The sequence below is a fragment of the Berghia stephanieae genome, chromosome 4 (genome assembly GCF_034508935.2).
Source record: "Berghia stephanieae isolate SIO BIC M18660-M18661 chromosome 4, UCSD_Bste_1.3, whole genome shotgun sequence".
Classification (NCBI taxonomy): Eukaryota; Metazoa; Mollusca; class Gastropoda; order Nudibranchia; family Aeolidiidae; genus Berghia; species Berghia stephanieae.
In genome coordinates, this window is record NC_088363.1 from 65,140,045 (window position 1) to 65,163,850 (window position 23,806).

Below are 23,806 nucleotides of genomic sequence, written 5' to 3' on the forward strand. Positions count from 1 at the left end.
TCCATCACTCTAACTGGTTCTTCTCAGGTACAGGCCAATATAATTTGCTAGGTGAAAATCGTTTGAGAAAACAATATCTGAGGTAAAAAGTAGATTGAGGAAGGAATGGAAAGATAACAAAGAATACTAAGGAAAAAAATCAGGGCAACTTGAATGAGACAGAGTGCTCGAGGATCCATACTCAAGTGAATATACAAATGAATTTTAAAATATGCAATGAACTTGTTTATATAAATGTGTTATTGTTTATATGGTGACAAAGATGATGATGATGATGTCAGAGTAAAATAAAATGATATTGGAAAAAATGAAGTCTAAATATCAATCAATTTTGGAGTTTTTATTTGTATACAATTTAATTCCTGTCACATATATCTATCTATAGGATATAAAGCTTACAATAGATACTTCCTTTTCTTATATATAACCATTCCATATCACAGTTTTAAAACACCAGATCATTTGTACATTTGAATGCAATAAAAGTTGGGCTTGGTAAATTTTCTACATTCATTTTCAAATTAGAGTGCTGAATCTCGCATCGTAAAAACTTCTCCAAAATGCCTCTTTTTATTACAATTCAATATATAAAGATCAAAACTAGCCAACTTTATAACAATCAACATATCAGTAAATTTTTTTTTACAGTTTTCCACTTACAGCTACAATCCACTTCGTTTTTATTTTTAGGGGTTTTACAGCGCTTTCGACACTAATATAAGTCATTTCAGCGTCAGTAAAAAGAAAGATGAGAGAGGAAAAGAACTTAAGTTAAAACTACAAAAGAAAAAGCAATACAAAGGGGATTGGTTCAAACGAGGAACAGATGATTCCATGAACAATCCAAAGATGTACACATTTTGACATTACTTAAAAGTCCCATCCAGGCACAAACAAAGAATCCCGCTATGAAGGAAAAAAGTTTAAGGGTTTGAAAAGACGTGTCTGAAACAGTGCCTGGCCAAACAGAAAGAAAAATACAAGAATAAATGATCCCCAAAAATCAGTCTGCCTTGAATGTTGATCGAATGTCAGACCTCTTGATTACTGGTGAGACGTGCTCCCATTACATACAGAGGTTACCCAATAGTTGGAATGGCTTGATGCTTATATTCTTCACAAGGGTGGATGTTTCTGCATCAATACATTCAAATCTAATAACTATAATAGTTCATAACAGAGAGATGATTTACAATGAAAACAATATTTTCAATACAAGAAACTATACATTTGACTGTCTCCCCCAACTACGAAACTTTGCCAGGATTAGGAAATTATTTTTTTTTTAAAATGAGCAATCTCAATCCAGAACAAAGACAGAGATCAACATGGAAAGGAAGACAGATGTGGGGGTTAAAAGACATAATATGTGACCTCTTTGCCCGCTTGGGAGGTCAGAAAACCCCACTCAAAATAATTCACTTCCATGTTGACTCAAAATGATAAATCACAAGTTGAAATTAGTAAAACTATACAATTTCATTGGGAGTTTTAAAAATGCAGATATTATGTTGATTCCTGTTTGATTTATTAAAGTTTAGTTAAGAATAAAAAGACATTAGTAAAGCACAAACAATTTTTGTGATCTCATGATGCTGGAAATCAGCTATACATTTCTCATCGTTAGTTAATTAGTTCAACAGACGTTTCCATAATAAAATGGGAGAGCTTTTCGTGTGATATTATTTATTTTCAGAAACTCTTTTTTTAAATGAAACTTAAATATCAAATAGAGCATAAATCATTATTTAATTGGTAAAAATGATTATTTTCAGAATTAAGTTCATACAATATTTCGTCTTCCAATTCCAATTCCGTTCTCCCAATTACAAAAATGACCTGTCTTTGTCTTAATCACTTATTAAATTTTTCAAACACATAAAGCTATTTCAGTAGTTCTTATTCGTAAGTCTTTTCTCTCACAGCCATATCATGTCATCCAGTTAGGATCTAGATGTTAACAATAAGAACCCTATATTTAAGTAGGACCACAAAAAGCAAAGTACTGTAAGTTTATTGAATAGTGCATTGAGCAAATTTTAGTGAATATTTCTCTATTCAAAAGCTCGAGGTTTTTATTTTATTGTGCTATTTTTATAACTATTTTCATGTAAATACATATTTATTGGATACAAATCTAGCATTGATGTTATACATAAATCGTTAAAATGGTTAAACAAATAAAGTTGGAGATATAAGCTGCCATAGTGTGAAAAATGAACAAGGAAGAAACAGAAAATAAAAATAATTGTAGCATTACATTCAAACCCATTTGATGCAATTAGCAAGGTTTCTGTAAGATGTTTTGTTTTGTTTCTTTTTAAGGGTTTTACGGCGCTTGCAGTTAGGTTATATAAGCGCCAGTAAAAAGGAAGAAATCGGGATAGTAAAAGTTAAAGAATTATAATTAAAGCACTCAAGAAAAGACAAAGGGAAATTAGTTCAAATAAGAACAGATGTAGATTCCAAGAGCACACTATCAAAGTACTTAGTTTGAGATCACATTAAATGTCTCATCACGACAAAAGCAGAGGTCCCAACTAAGAGGAATACACTCAAATGTTTACACATTATAAACAAAACATAATACAGTGTACAACAGAGAGATGATTTACAAGACAAAAATTATCATCTTCCAAAACTTTAACTATACATTTGACTGTTTCCCTTCCAGCTAGGGTATCCGGCCAGGGCCAGGATAAAACCAAGTAATCTCATCCCAAGACAAAGACAGAAAGCATGTTGGAAAACATACAAAAAGGATAGAAGACACAGTAAGTGCATCCCTACCCACTATGGGAGGTCAGGAACCCCACCCAGTTCTGTAAGATGGTTTATACTTTAACAGCTATTTGCAAGAGTTACATGGTGTTACAATTAAGTTGAACTTAAAATGGTGATCACTGACTATACCATCCCTTCTTATCCCTGCTCTTTTTGGTGCCATAGAGAAGTGTTGCCCATGCATCAATAGATGCGACGGTATGGAATGGAGCCACAAGTTGATAAATCAGCCATTTAAATCTATTCAAAGCTATCAGTAGTAAACCCATTTTATTTTCTCTATATAAACCTTTGCTAAAGCCAGGTTTGTCAGCATAGTTACTCACATCCGGTAATATCTGTCATATAATTAATTCATTATTTTAACCTTTTATCTGCTTTACCAAATTAATTTTGCTTTGGGAAAATGACAACTGTTTAAATGATCTAAAGAGTTAATCTGGAAAACCATTATGACGTGTCACTATAAAATGAAATCAGTTGAAATGTATTGTAAATGTATTTAAATTCAAGTTATATAATAGGTTTGACCATATTATCACAATTCATGAAAGCAATGCTAAGAAACTAAACCAGCTTTTTAAATAAAGACGTATTTATGCCATCAAAAATAACATGCTTTTAAAGTTCAGCTTCTGGAACAGACTCATATTTCAAATTTCTTGGGGAGTTATGTGTACTATTGTACAACCTCTCTCCATAGCAAAGATATATGTACTAAGCAGTGGTCACTTTTCTCTTCAATCTTAGGATCTTAGGAAACAGTTGGAAATAAATCTGACAGTATTCATCCATCACAATAACACATGTACATTGCTAGTTATTGTGATGGTACATTGAGAAATATTGCTGACGATAAATCTATTTCTTTTCCCCCACAATTGTTTTAAATTTTGACAGATATCGGGAATTGCATTGACCCGAGAGCCGAAAGAGCCTATCAGGACTTCCTTGAGGTCAATATGCCACCAATTTCTGTTAAAAATAATATTACAACACTTTATTCTCATAACTAAGAAAATCTAAGAATACAAATGGGTAAAATTGAATGGAATATAAAACGATCAATTATTTGTTTGCGCACCATATTATCAATCAGTCAGATATCGCTATTTATCATACCCATATTTTGATACGAACAAAGAGGTAATGGGGTGTTAGAATATTGAATAACTGTCACATTGCATTTATCACATTATAATATACGTGTAAGTGCATCATACAATTAATAATTGGTCAACCTAACAATCTTCTTTAGAATTAAAGTAAACAATGCTCCATTTAAAAAATCGTTTTCATCACTAACGTCCTGTTTTATTTGAATCTTAGCTTGCATTCTTTTTATGCAATTGGAAACAAAAGTTATTCTCATTGGGAGAAATAAAGGTTAGCATTACAAAAAAAAGCCAGTTTAGATGGATATAAAAATTAAGGAACAATTTCACGAGAAGCAAATGTCAGGAATTTTTTTCATGCAATCGTGTGTTTTTGTGATAAAATCAAAAGGTTCATAGATCACAAGCTCCAGAGTTAATAGCCACAAATACTTTAATACACTAATCATGCAATAACATAAAGTACACACAATAATATACAAATGTATACTGCAAAACCTCTCTAATTGAGAAATGTGGGCCAAGTCCATGAGAAAATCAATTCTACCATTGTAAATCCTTTGGTCTGTAATTTTTGTCACAATTTTTCTTTCTTTCTTTTTTGTCCATCTCGGGAGGAACATCAAAATCTCTTTAAACAACATGTTTCAAATAGAAAGGCTTTGCACATTATTGAACATTCCCACTACTTTTTACAATTATCTATGTCCATGACCTTTATAATTTCATACATCAAGCAAATTCTTATAACTGAAAAATGATAGAATATATGCATAGAACATCTAATTCCACGATTTCACTCTACTTAATACACTCAAAATCAATGCTCTATCCCCTCCAAGCGCTAAGGAAACACAGTTCCATTTCATCCAGAGTGATTTGCTGGTTGAACTACACAACCAATTTATTTTAATAAAATTACATTATCGAGTAGTCATACTCACATGATCAAGCATACCCAAAATATTTTCGTTAAATTGTATGCTTGTATTTGTATTACCAACCCAAAAATGTTATTTAGACTGCATGAATCTGGCTGGTATAAATCTGAATTTAAAAAGAGTTAGTGTAGCAAACTCAAATATTTCATTATATCATAACAAATAAAACTTTAAAAAATGATGACAGATAACTCTATTTTCGTTCCATTTATAGAAAATTGTTGCCTCAAAAACTGACAACAGTCAAATATTCATAGGAGGGGCAGTCAAGACTGGAGTAAAATCCAGTTGCTTTGAATGAAAGGACAAGCTCTTCATTGTCGCTGGCTGTTATCAGCTTTGATTTTTTATCAACTTGCCAATAAAATATTTTAAAATCTTATTTTCGGGTGGAAATCACTGACATTGCACTTGGGGAAAAAATTACAACTTTGATGATGGTAAATCGTTGATGACAATTATTGTAATCATAGAAAAATATTATGAATAATTTGCATCTCTTTTATTTGTTGACCGATTTCTTCATTCTTAATATCAATGTTATTGTAATGATGAGTTAGGAACTTCAGACTTGATTTTTCTGACATGAAACTTATTATTTTATATTATTCAACATTGAGAGGAATATTTGGGATATCAAAATATCACCCTCTTTGATCTACAAAAGCAAAAGTTTAAGAAAGGGGGATTGATGGACTTATATGAAATTGATTTTGGGCGAGGTTTAGTCATGAGTGACCATCAGAAGCATCAGATAGGCTTAAATCATGAAAGGATTCCTATATGATTGACATGATTGTGTAGGGAACACACTATCTTCTCCCCCTAAAATAATCTGAACACAAGAAGTTAAACTCATTAACATGATTGCAATCATATAAGATGTCGTAGCTATTTCTATGTAGTCCATCCTTATTGAAAAAAAGGAAAACTAGAATGCCATACTATCATTGCTTTTGTAAACCAAAACTTTAAATTTCACTTTAATCATCTATAAAATTTCAGGGAATCTAACTTTAGACGTTGATTTCTTTCTCTCTTACCTCTGTACCTCCCTTTCTTTTCCGAGAGAAACTTTTGACAATTTATTTCAAGATTAATAAAATGAAATAATGAACAATTATCATTTTCTACCTGGTTGGCTCATAGGTTAAGGTTAGTCAGTTCAATCCAATGACCAAAAGAATTTTAAAAATGACATAAATATGATCACAACAGGGTATAACATAAATCAAATTAAATAACTGCATCGTTTTTTCTTATAATATTCACTCAACCATATTCCGATATCTTATATACAAAGGTCCTGTATTTCAACAACATATCAATATTTAGACAATAGACACAAACATGAAATAATTAATCCTTGGAGAGAGTGTTGTGTCACGACTGCCTTGCCAAAATCATGTGTTCAATGGCAGCCTGTTGTAATATAGGCAACAAGAGCTGGAACGCATCCTGGATGTATGTGGTACTGTTACTTGCCTGTTGACAAAAAGCAATATTTTAAAAGTCATGGATATATGAAGAAACACCGAATTTATTCAATTCTAAAAAGTAAATATTTAATTTTTTATTCAAACTGGTCATAAGGATGGTTTGCCACAAACTAAGAAATTCTGATATCCGTTTACACTTGGATTAAGTGAGACATTTGTTACAAATTGTTCCTGTTCTTTAACATAAAATAAAGTGATGAAATGAATTCAATATATCACATGTGGTTTCAAGGATTCCTTCTTATCCGCAATACTGTTATGAAATTAAGCCTCTATCAATGCATTAAAAAAAAAAAAATTGATTGACAAATGCTAGGATTAGGGTAAAATGAAAAAAAAATCTATCACTATCATCAGTGAAAAGCTTGACTTGTTATTCGATTTCCTTTCATAATGACAATATATGATTCTTTCATCTCTTTGTATTTCTTAAATGAGTTATTTTTATCATGCCCAATAACACAATGAGCTTGTGAGTATGTGTTATTGCACGATAAAAATATAACGAGTTTATTAAATACAAAGAAATTAAAGAATATGTTTATTCCATCCCTCCAAGTAAGATATATTATTTATTTGTAATCAAATTGTATGGTAGTCGTTCTTCTATTCACCATAATTTGTATCTTTGACCCAAAAATAAAAACATTGGATTTGTATTCATGCGCGCCAAAAGATTATTTTTAATTACCAATCAGCTGTCTTTTATACCTAATTTTACACCAATAAAATGTGTGAAAATTTTCTGCAATCGTTGAATAAAATTTTTTTTCAAGGTGTTCAAAGCATTAGAGTTTTCCAATGAGAGGGGTGGAATAAAATAGGTTATCTTACCTCAAGATATATATTTGTGACAAGAGCTCTGACATCAGTCTCCTCCTTCTCAGCCTAGAGATAATACAAAACAAAATGTGTCATGGAGGGCATGGCATATATATCATCATCTACAAGCATGGTTTGGTTAAAATAAAATTGACAGTAAGCTTTACTGTTATATAAAGGACCAAAGGTAAATAGATCTTCATGCTTGTTTAAAATTACAACCAAAAAAACCCCCAACCCCCCCCCTAATAAATAAAAACTTCAAACAACCCCCCCCCCCCAAAAAAAAAAATAAAGAAAAAAAAAACAAAAAAAAAACAAACAAACAATAATAAAATATAAATAAATAAATAAACCACATATAATATGTAGAAAAAAATCCAATTACTCATTCATTTTCATAAAACAAAAATCACACATGCAAACACACACACACACACACACACACACACACACACACAATGATAACAAAAACAACAATGAAAGCAACAATAGCTTACAGTAACAGACTTGTTGAGGCAATCTGTGAACTTGGTGGCAAGGTTTCCTATTTCGTGGCACAAAACTCCAGTCAGTCTGATAAGTGTAAATAAAAGTCATAAAAAAACATAAGTATAGAAGAGACAACACTTGGGCCAATAACTAAGTTATCTGATCCTCCTTATTATTATTTGATATATATACAATAGAACTAAAACAAAAAATAAATAAAAGATTATCATTTTTATACCAGGAGTAAGAGGAAGTTGTAGCAGTAGTAGTAGAAGTAGTCATAGTAGTAGTAGTAGTAGTAGTAGTAGTAGTAGTAGTAGTAGTAGTAGTAGTAGTAGTAGTAGTAGTAGTAGTAGTAGTAGTAGTAGTAGTAGTTGCGCAGTGCAACTTGTGTAAAATGGCCTCAGAAGCAACAGGAGCTCTGCTACAATGATGTATGCCTCTACAATTCATATAAATTAAGCATGCCGAAAATGAGGTATAATTTCTTGGAACAGGCTACACTACAAATAAAGGGGGTATAAGTTGCAAGTTTGGTACCCCACTGAGAGAATCTAACAACCATATCCACTCTCAAAGAAAAGAAGAAATCAGACATAACTTAAAAGAAATGTCTACTTTATGCATCCTACCAGCAATGACACAACAGAGGATAGCAATCAAGGCTGGGTAGTGTGTTTGAGCGATTAACAAGTGTGTTAGGTGTGTTAGGAGTAATGGGTGTGTGACTTGTGACTGATTAGGTAAATAGTGGTTGTCAGTGGTGATAATGACGATGTGGTGATGGTTGGAGCAGTAGTGGTAGTGATGATAATGTGATGATTTTAGTCATGACAGTAGCAATGATAATGTGGTGGTGGAGGTTGTAGTAGTGGTGGTAGTGATTATGATGGCATCTGTGTGGTCTTGTGGATTGGGAGGTCTAGGGTTCGAGTCCTTATCTGAACAGCACATGGTTGAGTCCTTGGAAAAGGCTCTTTACTCACACTCTCATTGTAGTCAGGTATAAAATGAGTACCTAGCCGTCAACAGCGTTGTCTCTGTCAGAAATTTTTTTTTGTAATATCGCCTTTTAAGTCCTTTGACTCGTCTTACATGTTAAGTGTTGCTGTTGGCAGCAGCAGCCTCTTAAGGTTCTCACACTACTATGTTATGACGATCGACCCAATCAGCAAAGTCCGGTCCGCATTCGTGAACCGTCGTAAACCCGCCTGGTAGCATCGTCACAAAACACCATTCGACTAGATGCTCTGCCATTTCGGGTTCTTGCTCACATCGGGTACATGTGGGACAGGTGGAAAGTCCCCACTGATGAAGCGTACTTGCTGTTAGGCAGCTCCTCGACCGAAGCCGATTCGCAGCAACCCAGTGTCTCCTCTTACTGGTATCAAAGCCTGGCAATTTCTCACCAAGCTTAGAGGAGTGTACGTCCCCGCCCCCACGAGGGATTGAATTCGTCCAAACCGACTTCCATCTCGTATACGCATCTCTGTCCATAGACAGGGAAGCTGTGTACAAGGGTTGCTGGGACTTATTTCGGCTCAAAACGGGGGCACCGTCCATTATGCGCTTCAGAGGGGTATCCCCATTCCCTCTCTCTCGGATCTTACTCAGCCAATTTCCCGTAATTGTCTCCCTCCGGACATCGGGGGATTGGATCGCTGCCATTATCATTGGCTAGGGACCCCTTGCAAAGTGCTTTGAGCACGTTTAGTGGATATTGCGCAATATAAATGTTCAAAAATGCTCCAGTAGTGGTGATGGATGTGGTAGTGGTGATGATAATATATTAATGGTGATAGTTGTATAGGTGAAAAGGTGACGGTGAAAGTGATGATATTGATGATGATGATGGATGTGCGGGTTGTGTTGGAAGGGAAAATTATGCTGTGGTGGTTGTGATGAAATTTGGTTTGGAAGTTGTGGGGGTTTTATTTGAATCATAAGACCTCATTGTAATTTGAATGACGTTGCCTGTAACCCAGAATTTTTTGCTCCAGACTGGACTCTGCAATCAGTATTACCTATCTAGACACTGAACACTTCGAATGTTCAACATTGCATTGGAATCCAATATTTAGTTTGTTGCAGTGTTTGCTTCATACAGTCACAATCTATATAATCATTCAATTCAACTTTACTTTTGTCCATAAAGTGGTGTGAAATTTATATTAAAAAAAAATGAATAGTATGAAAAACAAACCCTTATTCAAATGTAACCGTTACCTCGCAAAGCTATGAGCTCTCTCCTTGCAGTCTTTTTCTGAATCTCTCTGCATGAGAACCAATTCTCCTGCCTTATGGAACTGCTCTACACCCTTGGACGTGAGCTCAGCCAGAGACTGAATTGCTTGCTGGTGAATGGCCTGTAAATTTACACAAGTTTATCAATACGAGTATTTTTTGTGCAGGAGTTCACTCCCCTTCACATCAACAAAAGGCTGGAAGACATTAGTGCCATTTTACAGCTCAAGACCTGTCCTGCTGCTCATAACACATCATTTCTCATCCCTTGAACCCATAATTTCTATAGCTGATGCCACGTTTCCTATACTCCATTTTTCCATATTCTTCTAATTTCTCATAAAATGCGAATCTTGGTTAATTCCAAACTGGTTGGCAAGCTTGGGTTTATAACTATAACTCTAGAAAACGGTAGGGGCTGCCTGAAGCCTGTGATCGTGAAAATACTAACGAAAGAGTGAAAATGGAGAGGCTTCTTATAGGAACGATACAGACAATGGATGTTTCGGGTACAAGCCCTTCATCAGCACAATACAAAAATTAACGTGGAAAACAAATAAATTAAAATAAAATGCAAAATAACTTGTATCGTCTGTACTCAATGGTGGTTGCAGTACAAACATTGTGGTGGTAGAATCTGAAACAGCTCGAAGTTTTGCTACAAAAATCTAGCTATTTAATCAGAATTTTGAGACTGAACACATCTTACATTACAAAATAAAAAAATAAACACATTTACTTTTATTTTCAATCTGTATTACAATCATGAATCGATTCGCAAATGGTTTAAGAAGCAATATTCACAAAAACAAAAAAATTTGATAGAAATTCTCATTATCTTCAATTTAGGCTCACACCTCGAATCAAAGCTTGCCGCAACCTTCGGGGTTGTCTCAGCCAGCCTCAAATATAGGTATGTTGTGAAACTCACCTTTGGGTCAATCGAGTTCTGCATTTCTAAATCAGCCATCCACTGCTTTACCATCTCATGAACTTTGTTCAGCTTGTCAGATGATGTCCCTAGCTTAAGCTCTGACAAATGTTTATTCACAAGACATGAGAAATCTTGATCTGTTTTGTCATCTGTATTTTGATATCAAATTTTCAGAAGTTATTATATAACATTTTACATAAAAAGAAAAAAGAAAAAACAAATACCACAACTGCCAATCACTATTAAAGAACAAATACCATCAAAAGATCAAAACAAAATATATTACTTTTAAACAGAATTTATGACCAGGCAATTAAAATGTCTGTCGCCACGTTTTCTTCTGCAAACAATAGTTGACCCTCATATATATAAATGCTCTAGTTTAAACTACCTCAGCATTACATTTCTTTTAAAAACCAAACCCTGTCAATTATTTACGTGTTCTGTAAACTTCATCATTTTGAAGATTTCCACAGACTTTGGCAGTCTTGTTCCCTAGGAGGTGTATGACTATTCAACTGCCACATACTTGACTGTATGAAATGGTACAAGTCAGCATCCACTCTTGCGTGGGGAACCATAAACTTTGATGGCTTCCCCTTATTTTGTTGAATATCATCGAGAGGTAATTTCAATTAGTCGTTTAGGCATATGCAAAACATTGTCACTTTGTCACATTTCTTTTCTGATCTAAATTAGTTTCATGTTTTTTTTTTCTTTGTTGTATAGATTTACTGCCCTGATTTGTATTTGCTCCATGTCTTGGATTTCTGATTTGTGCTGAGGATCTGGTGTATGTATAATGAAAGCAGTGTTCAATTTTAATTTCTTTCCTGCTGTTGTATGGGTTTCTTCTGAAAAATCCCAAATTAGTGTTGGCTTTTTTGTGTGCATAATTTTGTTACATAACCTTTCCAATTCAGTTTGTTAGTCATTGTTACTCGCCTTGCTCACTTATTCTAGAGAGGTGTTAAATATTCTGTATAAATGTACACTTTTTCTGTTGTTTGCAAATTTTTTGTTTGTTTCATGTTTTGTTCTAATTCTCCGAAATAGAAGGCAAACAATCTGCAATCTTAGCTGGGTTCATAGTGCAAGTCTTTCTGGCATATCATTAATTATGACTAGGAGGGGGCTGAGAACTGTACCCTGAGGGGCACCAAATATCACTTATACTGTCCACCACAACTACCTGTCTTTGATTAGTCAAGAAGGACATAATCCATTGGAATAATTTGTTCGTATTCTCCATCTCCTTAATTCCAGTGCCAATGCATGATGGTGGACTTTGAATGCTTTGCTTTGCTAAAGTATAACAAAATGGCATCAGATTGTAATATTTTAATTTTAATTTTCTGCTAGGTCATTGATGTGATTAGTTGTATTTTACATGACAGATTTTTTTCTTTTTGGAATGATGGGTCAGATGTGTGTAGTAGAGGTAACAGAGATAGGAGTAAAGGTAAAAGTATTAGTAGTAGTAATAGTACTAGCAGTAGTGGTAGTAGTGGTAGTAGTAGTAGTAGTAGTAGTAGTAGTAGTAGTAGTAGTAGTAGTAGTAGTAGTAGTAGTAGTAGTAGTAGTAATATAGTGTAAACCGGTTAATTGGAACAGACATTGTTCCAATTAAGTGACGTTCAATTAACCAATTCCTCTTGTGGCCTCTTGTGGTAAAACAAGACTACACACATAATTTTTTGCCGTGGCTACACTTGTAATTCAGAGCATCCTTTTGTAGGTTTAACTATACCACTTCTAGTCTCATTGTGGTAGATGAAAGAGAATGTGTTACACTGTCTATCACTACTACACATTCACACGAATTATCTCTACATCCCTATAGCAAAAATAGACCAAATGAATCAAAGCCACATTAATCCTTTTTCACCATAAATTAAAAAACATAATACAATTTAAATCAACAAGGCATGCCAAGTCAAAAAAGAACTGTATCCAAACCTGGATCGTTGCTCTCCTCTTCATCTATCTCAAAGACTTCCTTGATTGAGATAAGGATCGGTTTGATGACTTTATGGTCTTCTGATGACAGCGAATTCAACAAGGAAAGAACTTTCTTCTCACTCTGACCTGACAACATTTCCAGAGCCTCAAGGTGAGCAATACCTTTAAATAGATTAGATTTGATAATTGGTTTGTAATTATAAATTGATAAGTGACATTACGGGAAATGATGAGCTTCATTTCGAAGAAACAGTTAATTTCTAAAATTATTTTAATACAGTGGTCACTACCCATCTTGTAACGGCACACTTGCGTAATAAATCTCTTATCTTGTTAAATAGAAATGATACAACCAAAATACACCTCTAATACCCTATTTCTCAATCTAAAAACAGCCGGGAAATATTATTCAGACACATTAATGAGCAACATTTTAATTTCACCAACCTGCCCTTAAGTTTTCAGTAATAACCCCCCCCCTTTCTGTTGTCTTCGCCTAATAACCCACTCTGGCTGACACTGGTAATGTCACCGGAGAGATGGGGGGACCACTGTATTGCGAGTCATAGAAAATATGAGATAAAATATTATCACCTTGGTATTCATCTAACTGTGTTTCAAAGTGCACTTTTCTAGCCTCCTCATTTTCTTTAGCTTGCACAGCTTCATTCTCAGCCTTTTCCTTTGCCTCTCTCAAAATACTTGACAGATTGGGTTTGGTGCCTCTAGACTTTAGATATTCTCTGGTTTTCTTGAAAGCTGGGTCATGTTCAGAGAAAGTGTGGTATGTCTTTTTCCCAATGCTCTCCAATACATCAATGCCACCAGATGCCAAGTTTTCAACTGCATCAAAACCATCAGTCATTAATGTTTGGCCCTTGGACGCCAGAGTTTTCCCCTATGACAAAACAATTGAAAAAAAGAAAGAAATTACCAGATTCAAAACTATTTCATGTCTGGGAGTTGAGTGTTAGTTGCTTAAACCATTCATCAATGTCTTACAAAGAATTAAAATAGGATAAAATACTATTTAATGACAAAATATAAGAAGCAGAGCAAGGAAACTGTTTACTGTATATATCATAGTCGAATACAATGCGGCAACATTTCAAATCAATAACCAGCTAACACCTAGCAATCAAAAATAAATTGTTCCAATGAGCATGTGTGGTGCTCACTAAATCAACGCTGCACTATGATAATACTAGTAAATAGTAAAGACTACAAGCTGTGACACTCTATGCAAAACCTGGTAACTGGTCACTGACTAAAATTTCTTCTTCATAGGTAAAGACATGTGTAAAGTTCAGGACATGGATGAAAGTTCATAGCCTCAACTTTTTTCATGCAAGAGATAACTCAATAAGTTATTTTGAAATATAATTTCATGTCAATGTGAAAGGCAGATATCAGTGTCAAATATGTTGAATGTTTTAAAAAGAGGAATATGTATCCGAAGTAAAATTTCAAATGAACTTTCATCCCTGATACAATACTATATGTAAACACTTCCTAAAGATAATAGAAGTAATATTCCTAAGGAAGAGAAAAAGGTAAGGAATCCAAAACATTGCTGTAACACACAAGAAACATCTCCGAGCTCATGAGACTCAAGATGTAACCTGATCTTTTACACCTAATGTTACAATAATATTTTCATTGTTTCGCCAACATTTTACATTTTGATTCCAAACTGTTTAACGGAAAATCTACTTATAAACTATATGAGTTGAGAGAATGATAAAAACTTACTGTGTCTGTCACCTTCTTTGCAATATCAGCAATGCCCCAACTAGCAAAGAAGTTCCCACCCGAGGGATTTGACTCAGTTGACTCTGATTTTTCTGACTTGGTTTTAACTTTGGCTTCATCAAAATTATCACACAGCTGGTCAGCATCTTTAACATTTTCTTTTGATGTCCCCTCCGTTATACGACCATCATCTTCCTTTATTTCATTCGCTGTGTTTTGATAAAAAATAACAATTCTAAATATCATACTAATTAATCTTATAACATAATAATCAGGTGTTTTATTCAAATTTTTAAAAGGCTTAACATTACAATAAGCATATGTTTAGGCAAGGGGAGAGTAATTTAAATGTTTGGTGGGGAGGGGTAATTTTAAACAGTCTTCAAAATATGAAAACTACCCATTGCAATACCTAGAGCTGAATCAGCTTCAGAAGCTTTCTTGGGTTTATCCTTATCATCTGTTACCAGGTCATCAAGTGAGGACTCCACTGTGTCCATTATAGTTGATATGCCATCCCCTGAGAAAAAAAGATCTTTTATATCAAAAACAAGAAAAACAAGCATTATAAACAAGAATATATCTATATACCAATACTAACTCGTTACTGTTTATGCATTAAATTCCCATTTTTTATCCAACCCTCTAGAGAAAAGATTAACTCAACCTTATAGCTGACTGCCTGATACTTCCTTTCATTGTTTATGGGCTTATATTCAATATAGAAAAGATGGCTTTAGATATCTCTATATTGAAAAATAAAAACAACAAAACAAACGGCCTTTTGGATATACAGGCAACCCAGTCATCTGTATATCCTCTGCCTTGCATTGTTGATTTGCATACGCCAATAGTTTCCCTTCAGATTTTTGTTTCTCCTGTATATCAAGATGACACATCTTGCATTGTATAATGGGGCAAAATGTCATCACAAGAAATGAAAGTCATGGTAGGTAATCTTGTCATTATTATAGACCTGCCTATTTGAACATCTAAAAATTCGTAGTTCTTAGAAAATAAATGATGGTAACCGCTGCTGTTAACTTTAAAAATCAACAATTTAATCTCACCAGCTTAAGATAACATTTTGAAAACATTAAAATTGCAACCTATCACCATATTCATATTTTAATAAGTTTTACTGATGTTTATTTAGTTCTGAAATTGAAGACAAAATTTCATATTTCTACAAATTTTTGGTAATGGTAGGCAGGTCTATTATTAAGATGATAAATGCAAACAAATAATTTTGAAATACCGATTTGATGTGTAAATGTCTGTACTGATGTAGAGGCAGCTGAAAGGAGAGATGAACCCCATCCTCCCCAGCCCCAGCCACCACCCCCACCTTGACCACTCTGTAAAGAAAAAGAAGTGTTGTCCTGTAAATAAAAATTAATTGCAACATGATGGAAAAACCACTCAGACCTGAATAAATTTTAAGCTTTATATACAATCACCAATATATGGACTTATAAAATACAATTCAACCCCTGTTTTGGGAGAAATCAATATTTTCTTGGCTTAAATTTAGACTCAGTCATTTAAAAATATCATTTTGCGGCTCAAATTCAAATCAGTCTATCAGTTTCCTTCCTATATGTGATTAAATGGAAAAATTGTGCATACAATTTTTGAGCAAGGTCATCTATAAGTTTATCTAGGTCATTCCACAAAAAAAAAAAAAAAATACAAAAAACAAACAAAAAACGCTTAATAAATAATAGTTATAAGCTTGACAAGAAATAAGTTTGTCTAAATTATTTTCAAAACCTCATTAAGCCAGCTGATGAAAAGATCTTTAAACCAAATTTTCTGTTTTTGGTTTTCATACCCTCCCTGACAAAAAGACTGAGAGCTATCTTTTAATTCAAAAGTTAACATTTTCTGGAATTGATAACAAGCGTGGTTATGGTCAATTAAAGCAAGTTTGATGGTGCAAAATCTTAAAACATATAAAATAGTCTCTGGTTGTAATTGGATGAATGAAAGAAATGAACTTTCACCTTTTCAGGAATTGCAGCAGGACTTGGACCCTTAGCTTCATTGTGGTCTTCACTGTTTTTTGTGTCCTTGGATTTGCTGACGTCCTCTGCCGTTTCTTCCTTCAACTGTGGAATTTTTGTTGGGATACTCTTAGAGTCTGTTTCTGGATCATTTTTAGCTGAGGGAGATTTGTCACTCTGATTCTCAACTTTATTTCCTTTATTTACCTCAGCTTTAGTAGGCTGGTCTTTAAGCACATTGTCTGTGGTGTCCTCTGTAGAAGAGGATGGATTAATATTAGCAGTTGTTATCTTAGCTTTAATCTGTGGGTTTTGAATATTGCCCTTTCCTCCTTTCTTCTTCTGACGACTTTGTGACTGAGACTGTTTCTGTTGATTCTCAGGTTCCTTCTTGACTGAAACTTCAGGGGTAACACTCTCTTGACTTCTTGCTTTTCCAGAAATTCCTCCACCACTTTTCTTGGCATTTGCTCCTTTCTTTACATCCTTTTTGTCATATTTCTGACCTTCATCTTTCAGTCCTACGAAATATAAAGAAAATATGTAAAAGAAAAGGACTAGTTCATTTCGATGGGGCCCATGGCTATTTGTCAGATCTAACGATCCAGCACTAGCATTTATTCATCAGTACTGATGAATGGACCTTCACCCTCTACTTACCAACTACAGGAAAATCGTCACATTTGTTACAATACAATGAACATTTTGCTTAATCAGATTTGTTTTGTACATTACAAAAATCATAATTTTAAAAAAGACAACAAAAAACAAAAACAAAACAAAAACAAGCAAACAATATAAAAACAAACCATATGATGGACATAATATTTTGTTTGTTTGTTGCTTTAGGTCTCTTCCAACACAATTGAGGTTATATGAGAGACCGCTGAAACAAAAAAACAAGCAATCTAACAAAAATAGTACAAATGTAAATCAAAATCATAACCTAAAGATATCATAAGCTAAATTATAAATAACCAAGAACAAACAGGCAGAGGATTTACAGGAAAAAAAAATATCCCTGTCAAAAATACAATCACAAACCAAAGAAGCAGGATAGGCTAGTAAAGAGAAGAAGAAACGACATCACTATCGGATCGTACACCCATGCGAACATCATAGGTATATGATTCAAGGGTGATGCTCCCATCCAACCACCCGCTTGGACATAATACAAAAACAATAATGCAACACAACTGAGAGAGAGAGAGAGAGAGAGAGAGAGAGAGAGAGAGAGAGAGAGAGAAAGAGAGAGAAAGAGAGAGAAAGAGAGAGAGAGAGAGAGAGAGAGAGAGAGAGAGAGAGAGAGAGAGAGATGTTTTACTAGCCGTGAAGATAAAATATGTGGATTTGATTCATAAAGTAGTAGTAGTGTCGTATGGTCTTCACACCTCCAAGTGACTCATTCAGCCATTTGATGTATTCATAAAGTAAAAAATGTGTTATAAATGAATGTGTAACAAATATAAAGGTCAAACTCAAAGCGCATTCTGAGACTTTTCATTTACAATGGTGAATTTCACCTATATGCCTGCTCAGCTGTATGCCTTAAAGGCTCCTCTGCACAAACTACTGTAGTAAAAAAATACATGCTACGATATAAATCTAGGAACAACAACATATATTTGAGGACACAATTAATGCAAAGCTATTGAACGTATTGATTATATTCTGATGATTTACATTTTAAAATTATATATATATATATATATATTGTTGGAAATAACAAATCAAGAGAAATCTATTGGTATATAACATTTAAGGTTCTGATTTACAACAGAATGTTTAAACAATTAAAAGATGAATATCACTTCAAAATGAAGATTAAATAAATTGGTGCATACATAAAATTCTTTCTTCTTTAGTATTTCCTATAATCGCCTTCATTTTGATGCATGAAAACACTCATGGCCTCACGTACTTAACAAAATGTTGAATATCCACTTGGGAAATAGCTCTTCACTCTTAGACCAATGCTACTGTCAAAACATTGAGATTCTCAAGGTTATAACGCCTATCAATACGACACCTAAATATGTTCTAGATATGCTTGATGCAGTTTTGTATTAATCTTTTAAGGTCTTTGTGATGATGGATGAGTGTCGGTGAGCATTGTCCTGTTGGATGCTGGGTTGTAGGTGTCGAAAGAGTGACAATTACAATTTTCATCAAGAACATGGACAATACTAATCACATTTGCTCACCTTTTTGTGCATTGTTATCATACTCTCACATTTTGGTCCTGATACTTGTATCAAAGCTCATCATGTTTGGTATGAAATTAAACATATAAGAGTGCACTATTCAGTCGGGAATCCATTTTTGTCTGCGCATTATGAAACCAATCAATACTGGTTTCAAAAAGCTTTGCATTATTTGTGTCCACAGGTGTAAACATTATAATTATGGACCTTTACCTCCTGTGGCAGTAGAGCTTTTAGTAGGAGAATCACCTTCATCAGCACTGGCAAATGCAATTTCATCCTCTGAATCAGACATTCTAGTTCAGACTGTAGAATTATCTGGAATGTTTTAATAAGGTTTTGGTTAACATGTGATTTAAATAATAAACAGATGAGAGGTTATCCCTTCAAGAAAAAAGTGTCATGAGATTTAGGTGAGCTATTAAACCAAACTAACCCTATTTGAAGTTGATGGGAAAAAAACTTTGAAGTGAAAATTGGTTGGAATGAAGTTTTTTCAAGCACAAAGTCATGGATTTGCATAAATTGACAAACCTACAGGTCAGTGCAAGCTAAGTGATCAAGACTTGGTGCAATTGAGACAGTATTTCTCCCAAACGGCAGTCACCATTTTATGATCAGTAAGCAAGTAATTGGGTGGGTAAAACTGCATAAAGCATAAAAAAATGTAATTCAATTTGTCTTTTTGGACATTTAAAAAAATTGTCATTAAAAATCTAACTTATACTTATAGGACATAATGGTATTACTATTACAGCAATTTGCTAACTAGTTGTGAAAAAAACCCCATCAGTTTTTTCTCGACACAAAAAGTCAGTAATAATGTTCTCTATCTCTACCTTATCTATCACTGCATCACTATTTCCTGATTAGTAATTGTTCCATCTAAATGATTGCCACTGGTACTTATAAAGTTATAAAGGGGAGACAAAAAGGAGGGTGGGATTATCTTGCTAATTGGAATACATTAAAAAGTCAAACCGATGTTTCATTTATAATTAACATCATCATTAAGTGCCAGGTCTGTGGCCGGCTTTAGCAATCATGGGTCTCTAATCGTCTAATAAAATCAATATTTGTTCCCTTTATCTCTTAAGTTATTGTCCAGAGACCTGTTACATAGCAGTCTGTCCGCTATTTATCTCTGCCTCTTTTCTCATCAATTACCCCCAATAAGAACTCTTTCTCAAAACTGCCTTTTCTCAAAACCTAACTGAGGAATTTTAATTGCCTTTTTTCTTATAGCTCTTAGCTGGTGCTAATGATCATGATGATGCAGTTGAAGAGGTTGTAGTTGGGGTGTTCATTATGATGTGGTGGTGGTGGTTGCAGTAGTGGTGGTAGGATTTTACCTCATTTTTCTCCCCCTCCTCCTGTGGTCCATCATCAACCAGTTCGCAACATACTCAGCATGAATGAGAGAGAGACAGGGCACAGCCTAGTGACCATGACATGACATGCAAAGTCCACTTCGCTCACAAACTGAGGCATGTGTGTAGTGCAGTGGTAACATGAACAAGCATGTTATTAACATGAACAAGCATGTTATTAACATAAACATTAATGTTGACGAATTAGAACAATCAATGGTGGAAGGACATTATTCCACAAAAGTTAACAACAAGATATGAAGTGAGTAGAAAAGTGCCAGAAGACAATAGAGAATAAAAAAATTTTTCGCGGCGGTGGTGGGGTTTGAACCTGCGACCTTATTGGTACGACAACTCCGCCTGGCAGGTGAGAGCGTGGCTCTACCGTGTGAGCTATCCACGAACACAAAAATATTCGTTTCAAACCCAAAGTCATTTCTAGATCCCTCTCTCACCCACTTCTTGAGATCGCCGATTCGTTCACCACCATCGCGAAGTAATTTTGACCAGCAGTTAAGCTTAATAGCCAATATTTCTCATCACAAACATATAACATAGAAACGATTGAGACATTGAGTATGCTCCGGTGTATGGGGTGAATTTTTAATTCAGAAAAGTGAGTGGAGCAGGCACTTATGTTGGTAACAACAAGATATGAAGTGAGTAGAAAAGTGCCAGAAGACAATAGAGAATAAAAAATTTTTTCGCGGCGGTGGTGGGGTTTGAACCTGCGACCTTATTGGTACACAAAAGTTAACAAAGTAGCCTGGCCAAAAAAACAATTATATACATAAAAATTTAGAAACTAGCGCCAAAAAATAAAGACATTTTTGTGTTCAGAGACTCAAAACACATTACATACAAATATGATATTTGATTAGAGCTTATAGATGTTGATATTGTTCTAAAAATTGTCCGAAAAAAAACAATCCTATATCAAGCCATTATCCCAGACCCAATGAAAATGAGTGAATTCTTGACACTTTACCTGACTCGGGAAGAGAATAGTCAAATCCCTGACCTTTCCCAGTTTTCTGGAGCATAAGAAAAATGCTTAGTCATAACCCACACTAAACATACCACAAAAGGGTCTATATATGAGAAGAAATGAAAGTGTAAATTGTGAATACTAAGGGATGAGGATGTATAAAATTTTAGTGAATGTAAATAAAGTGAAAATGGCGAATGTGTGAATTAAAGAGTGAAAATGTAAGAAACAATTTGGACACGGAGCGCATGAAAAAATCATTGCCGAGACTTTAAAATGGCAATAACTCTAAACAAAACATATAAATATAATAGAGCGACACCTAACACAACAGTAGATATTGCTTTGATAGAGCAACACCTAATGTAACACTATATATCGCTCCAGAATTTTGTTAATATCACAAAAATAGAGTCACTAAAACTATAAAAAGGAAAACATCTGTTATACAGTACACTCCGTTTAATCGCACATTCTGTTTATACACTACACATTCCTGAATAACTGATTTTTTTCTATATAATCTCTCTGCTTAATCGCACACTATTTCCGCTTAATCACTACACCTTGATTGCAGTGACAACCAATTGCCACAAGAAATCAACGATGCTGATCCCCGTTCCACACAACTTTTCAGTCGACACATTCGATTAATTCTTTACTATGGACAACAATACATACCCATTAGCAGTGAGCTGAGCTCCATTCAGCCAGACAAAAGACTAAGTCTAGATAATGAAGATGAGAATGATTCATCGGAATGTGACAAACCACCCCTGACAAATACTGAAAAAATTGACATGGTGGACAAACAACGTCACTTAATATAAAAGCAGAATGCCTGACAGATGATCTCCATTGGCGGGATTGGAGACACGGGTTTATAAACAGTTTGTACAGAATAGAAAGCAATCAACGCTTCAAGATTATTGTTCTTACAAACAATAATGTCACATTTTGCTGTCTGTAAAACATGTGAAAGAAAAGAAAAACAAAACAAACAAAAAAAAAATGAATTTAAAAAGAAATAAATATTAATTAAGAAACAAACATTCTAATGAGGCTATGTCTTGGATAAGACGGTCATAAGCCCGTATAAAACCCAGAAGAGAAGGTCCTACATGAACTGCACATGAAAGTTGGGGCTTAGATGCTATTATTAGCTTCTCCAATTAATCAACACACTAAACCGAACTCCAGAGGCTGTGTGATTAAGCGGAGTCGACTGGTCCTTGTTTTTTCTGCTAATATGCATGCAATATTTATATTTTTTTTTAAATAACAAAACTAAACCAAAAGTGGATAATTCATATTTTTTAAAATTTCTTTTAAATAGACATTAAATATCTCCACAAGTTGGATGATTCCGTAGAGTGGTGGTTAAAGTTAAGCTGGTTGACTCTTGATTGGAAGGTGGTGGGTTCAAATCCCAACAGGGACAACTTTATTTTCAATATTAATTTTTTTAACTTCTATTTATCTTTTTTATTACTTGTATTATTAATATTTTTTATTTCTTTATCTTTTTAAGCTTAATTATTGATTTGTTTTTTGTTCTTCTTATAATCATTATTCCTCTTCTTACTATTAACAATTTTTAAAAAATGTCTTCATTTTTTCTTTTCTTAATTTGTCATTCTCATAATCACAATTATTATAATTAGACATTGTTGTCACAACAGTAAACAAAATCAATGCGATCAGTGCGAAATTTTCTGAGCAATACCTAGCCCTAGCACGACCTAGCAAGTAACAGTAACACTAAATTTAAATATCACACAGAGCTTAAACTTGAGTGCTGTAAACATAACCTGCAAACTCCATTCAGGGCGCCAAACTAAGTTCACGCCGTAGCAACTGCGCTTTACCTCCCCCCCCCCCCCAAAACAAAATAAAAAAACCCAACCCCCCCCCCCCCAAAAAAAATAAAAAAATAAAAACAACCAAACCAAAAATTCAAAATAATCCAGAAACTTAGAAGTTGTCTTATTGAGATTGACGGGATATATATCTCAACGCAAACTTCAACGTAGAACACAACAATGAATACGTTCTCCACACTAAATTTAAATGAAATTAAGGTTGTAATGTAGTGTAATAGTGTAAACAAAACAAAACAAAGTTAACAACAAAGGCAAGGCAGGGCAGGATGTCAACACTACACTTCACCATAGTATAGTAAGTAGAGATAACCAGATGGGGCTCTGGCTCTATGTACGAATCAGTGTCTTTGGTGTCTCATGGTATTAATCATGTTGTGTTAAAATGGCTGAGACAATTGCATGCTCTATTTTATGTTTAATTTACCTAAAATCAAGTTTATACCTATGTGTTATTGTTTTGATTCCTTGTCGAAATATTACGTGTCTACTGAATTTGTTTCTAATTTTCACATTATCTTCGGGTATTAGTTCGTACAGTTCTAAATTTGGGGGTTGGTATCGAAAAATACTAGTGGGGTCCGATCCTACCCAAAACAGTGTCTTTTTCCTGTAGAGCAGTAAAGTTAGGTGCCCCAAACGTAAACAAAGGTCGAGAAGCACGTGGCAAACCACATGTTCCTGTCTTGACAGCTCACGTTCCAATGTAAATAATAGAAAAAAATAACCTTTAAAATTTGACTGTTAGGTGGCAAAAGAAACACATATTCATAAATACTCGATCATGCATCAAATAATGTCTAGATATGGATA

At 34.2% G+C, this 23,806-nt stretch overlaps 1 protein-coding gene across 7 annotated transcripts; it reads right to left on the minus strand.

The window, feature by feature from the left end:
- Nucleotides 1-325: 325 nt before the first annotated feature.
- Nucleotides 326-23,594, minus strand: LOC144971035 (protein NOXP20-like). 7 transcript variants are annotated; one of them, XM_078911358.1, is made up of 14 exons: nucleotides 23,439-23,562; nucleotides 21,114-21,216; nucleotides 18,969-19,073; nucleotides 16,552-17,072; nucleotides 15,804-15,903; nucleotides 14,958-15,065; nucleotides 14,546-14,754; nucleotides 13,388-13,691; nucleotides 12,791-12,955; nucleotides 10,829-10,980; nucleotides 9,880-10,019; nucleotides 7,662-7,737; nucleotides 7,174-7,227; nucleotides 326-6,325 (listed from the first exon to the last, which is right to left on the minus strand). In XM_078911358.1, exons 3-14 carry the CDS (start codon nucleotides 19,048-19,050, stop codon nucleotides 6,224-6,226), a joined length of 2,013 nt encoding a protein of 670 aa, XP_078767484.1. In that variant the 5' UTR covers nucleotides 19,051-19,073; nucleotides 21,114-21,216; nucleotides 23,439-23,562; the 3' UTR covers nucleotides 326-6,223. The 7 variants fall into 7 exon arrangements, with proteins under 7 accessions (XP_078767484.1, XP_078767481.1, XP_078767485.1 ...); XM_078911355.1 differs by having other exon boundaries at nucleotides 15,804-15,927; nucleotides 23,439-23,509; XM_078911359.1 differs by having other exon boundaries at nucleotides 21,114-21,159; nucleotides 23,421-23,506.
- Between the last annotated feature and the right edge of the window lie 212 nt (nucleotides 23,595-23,806).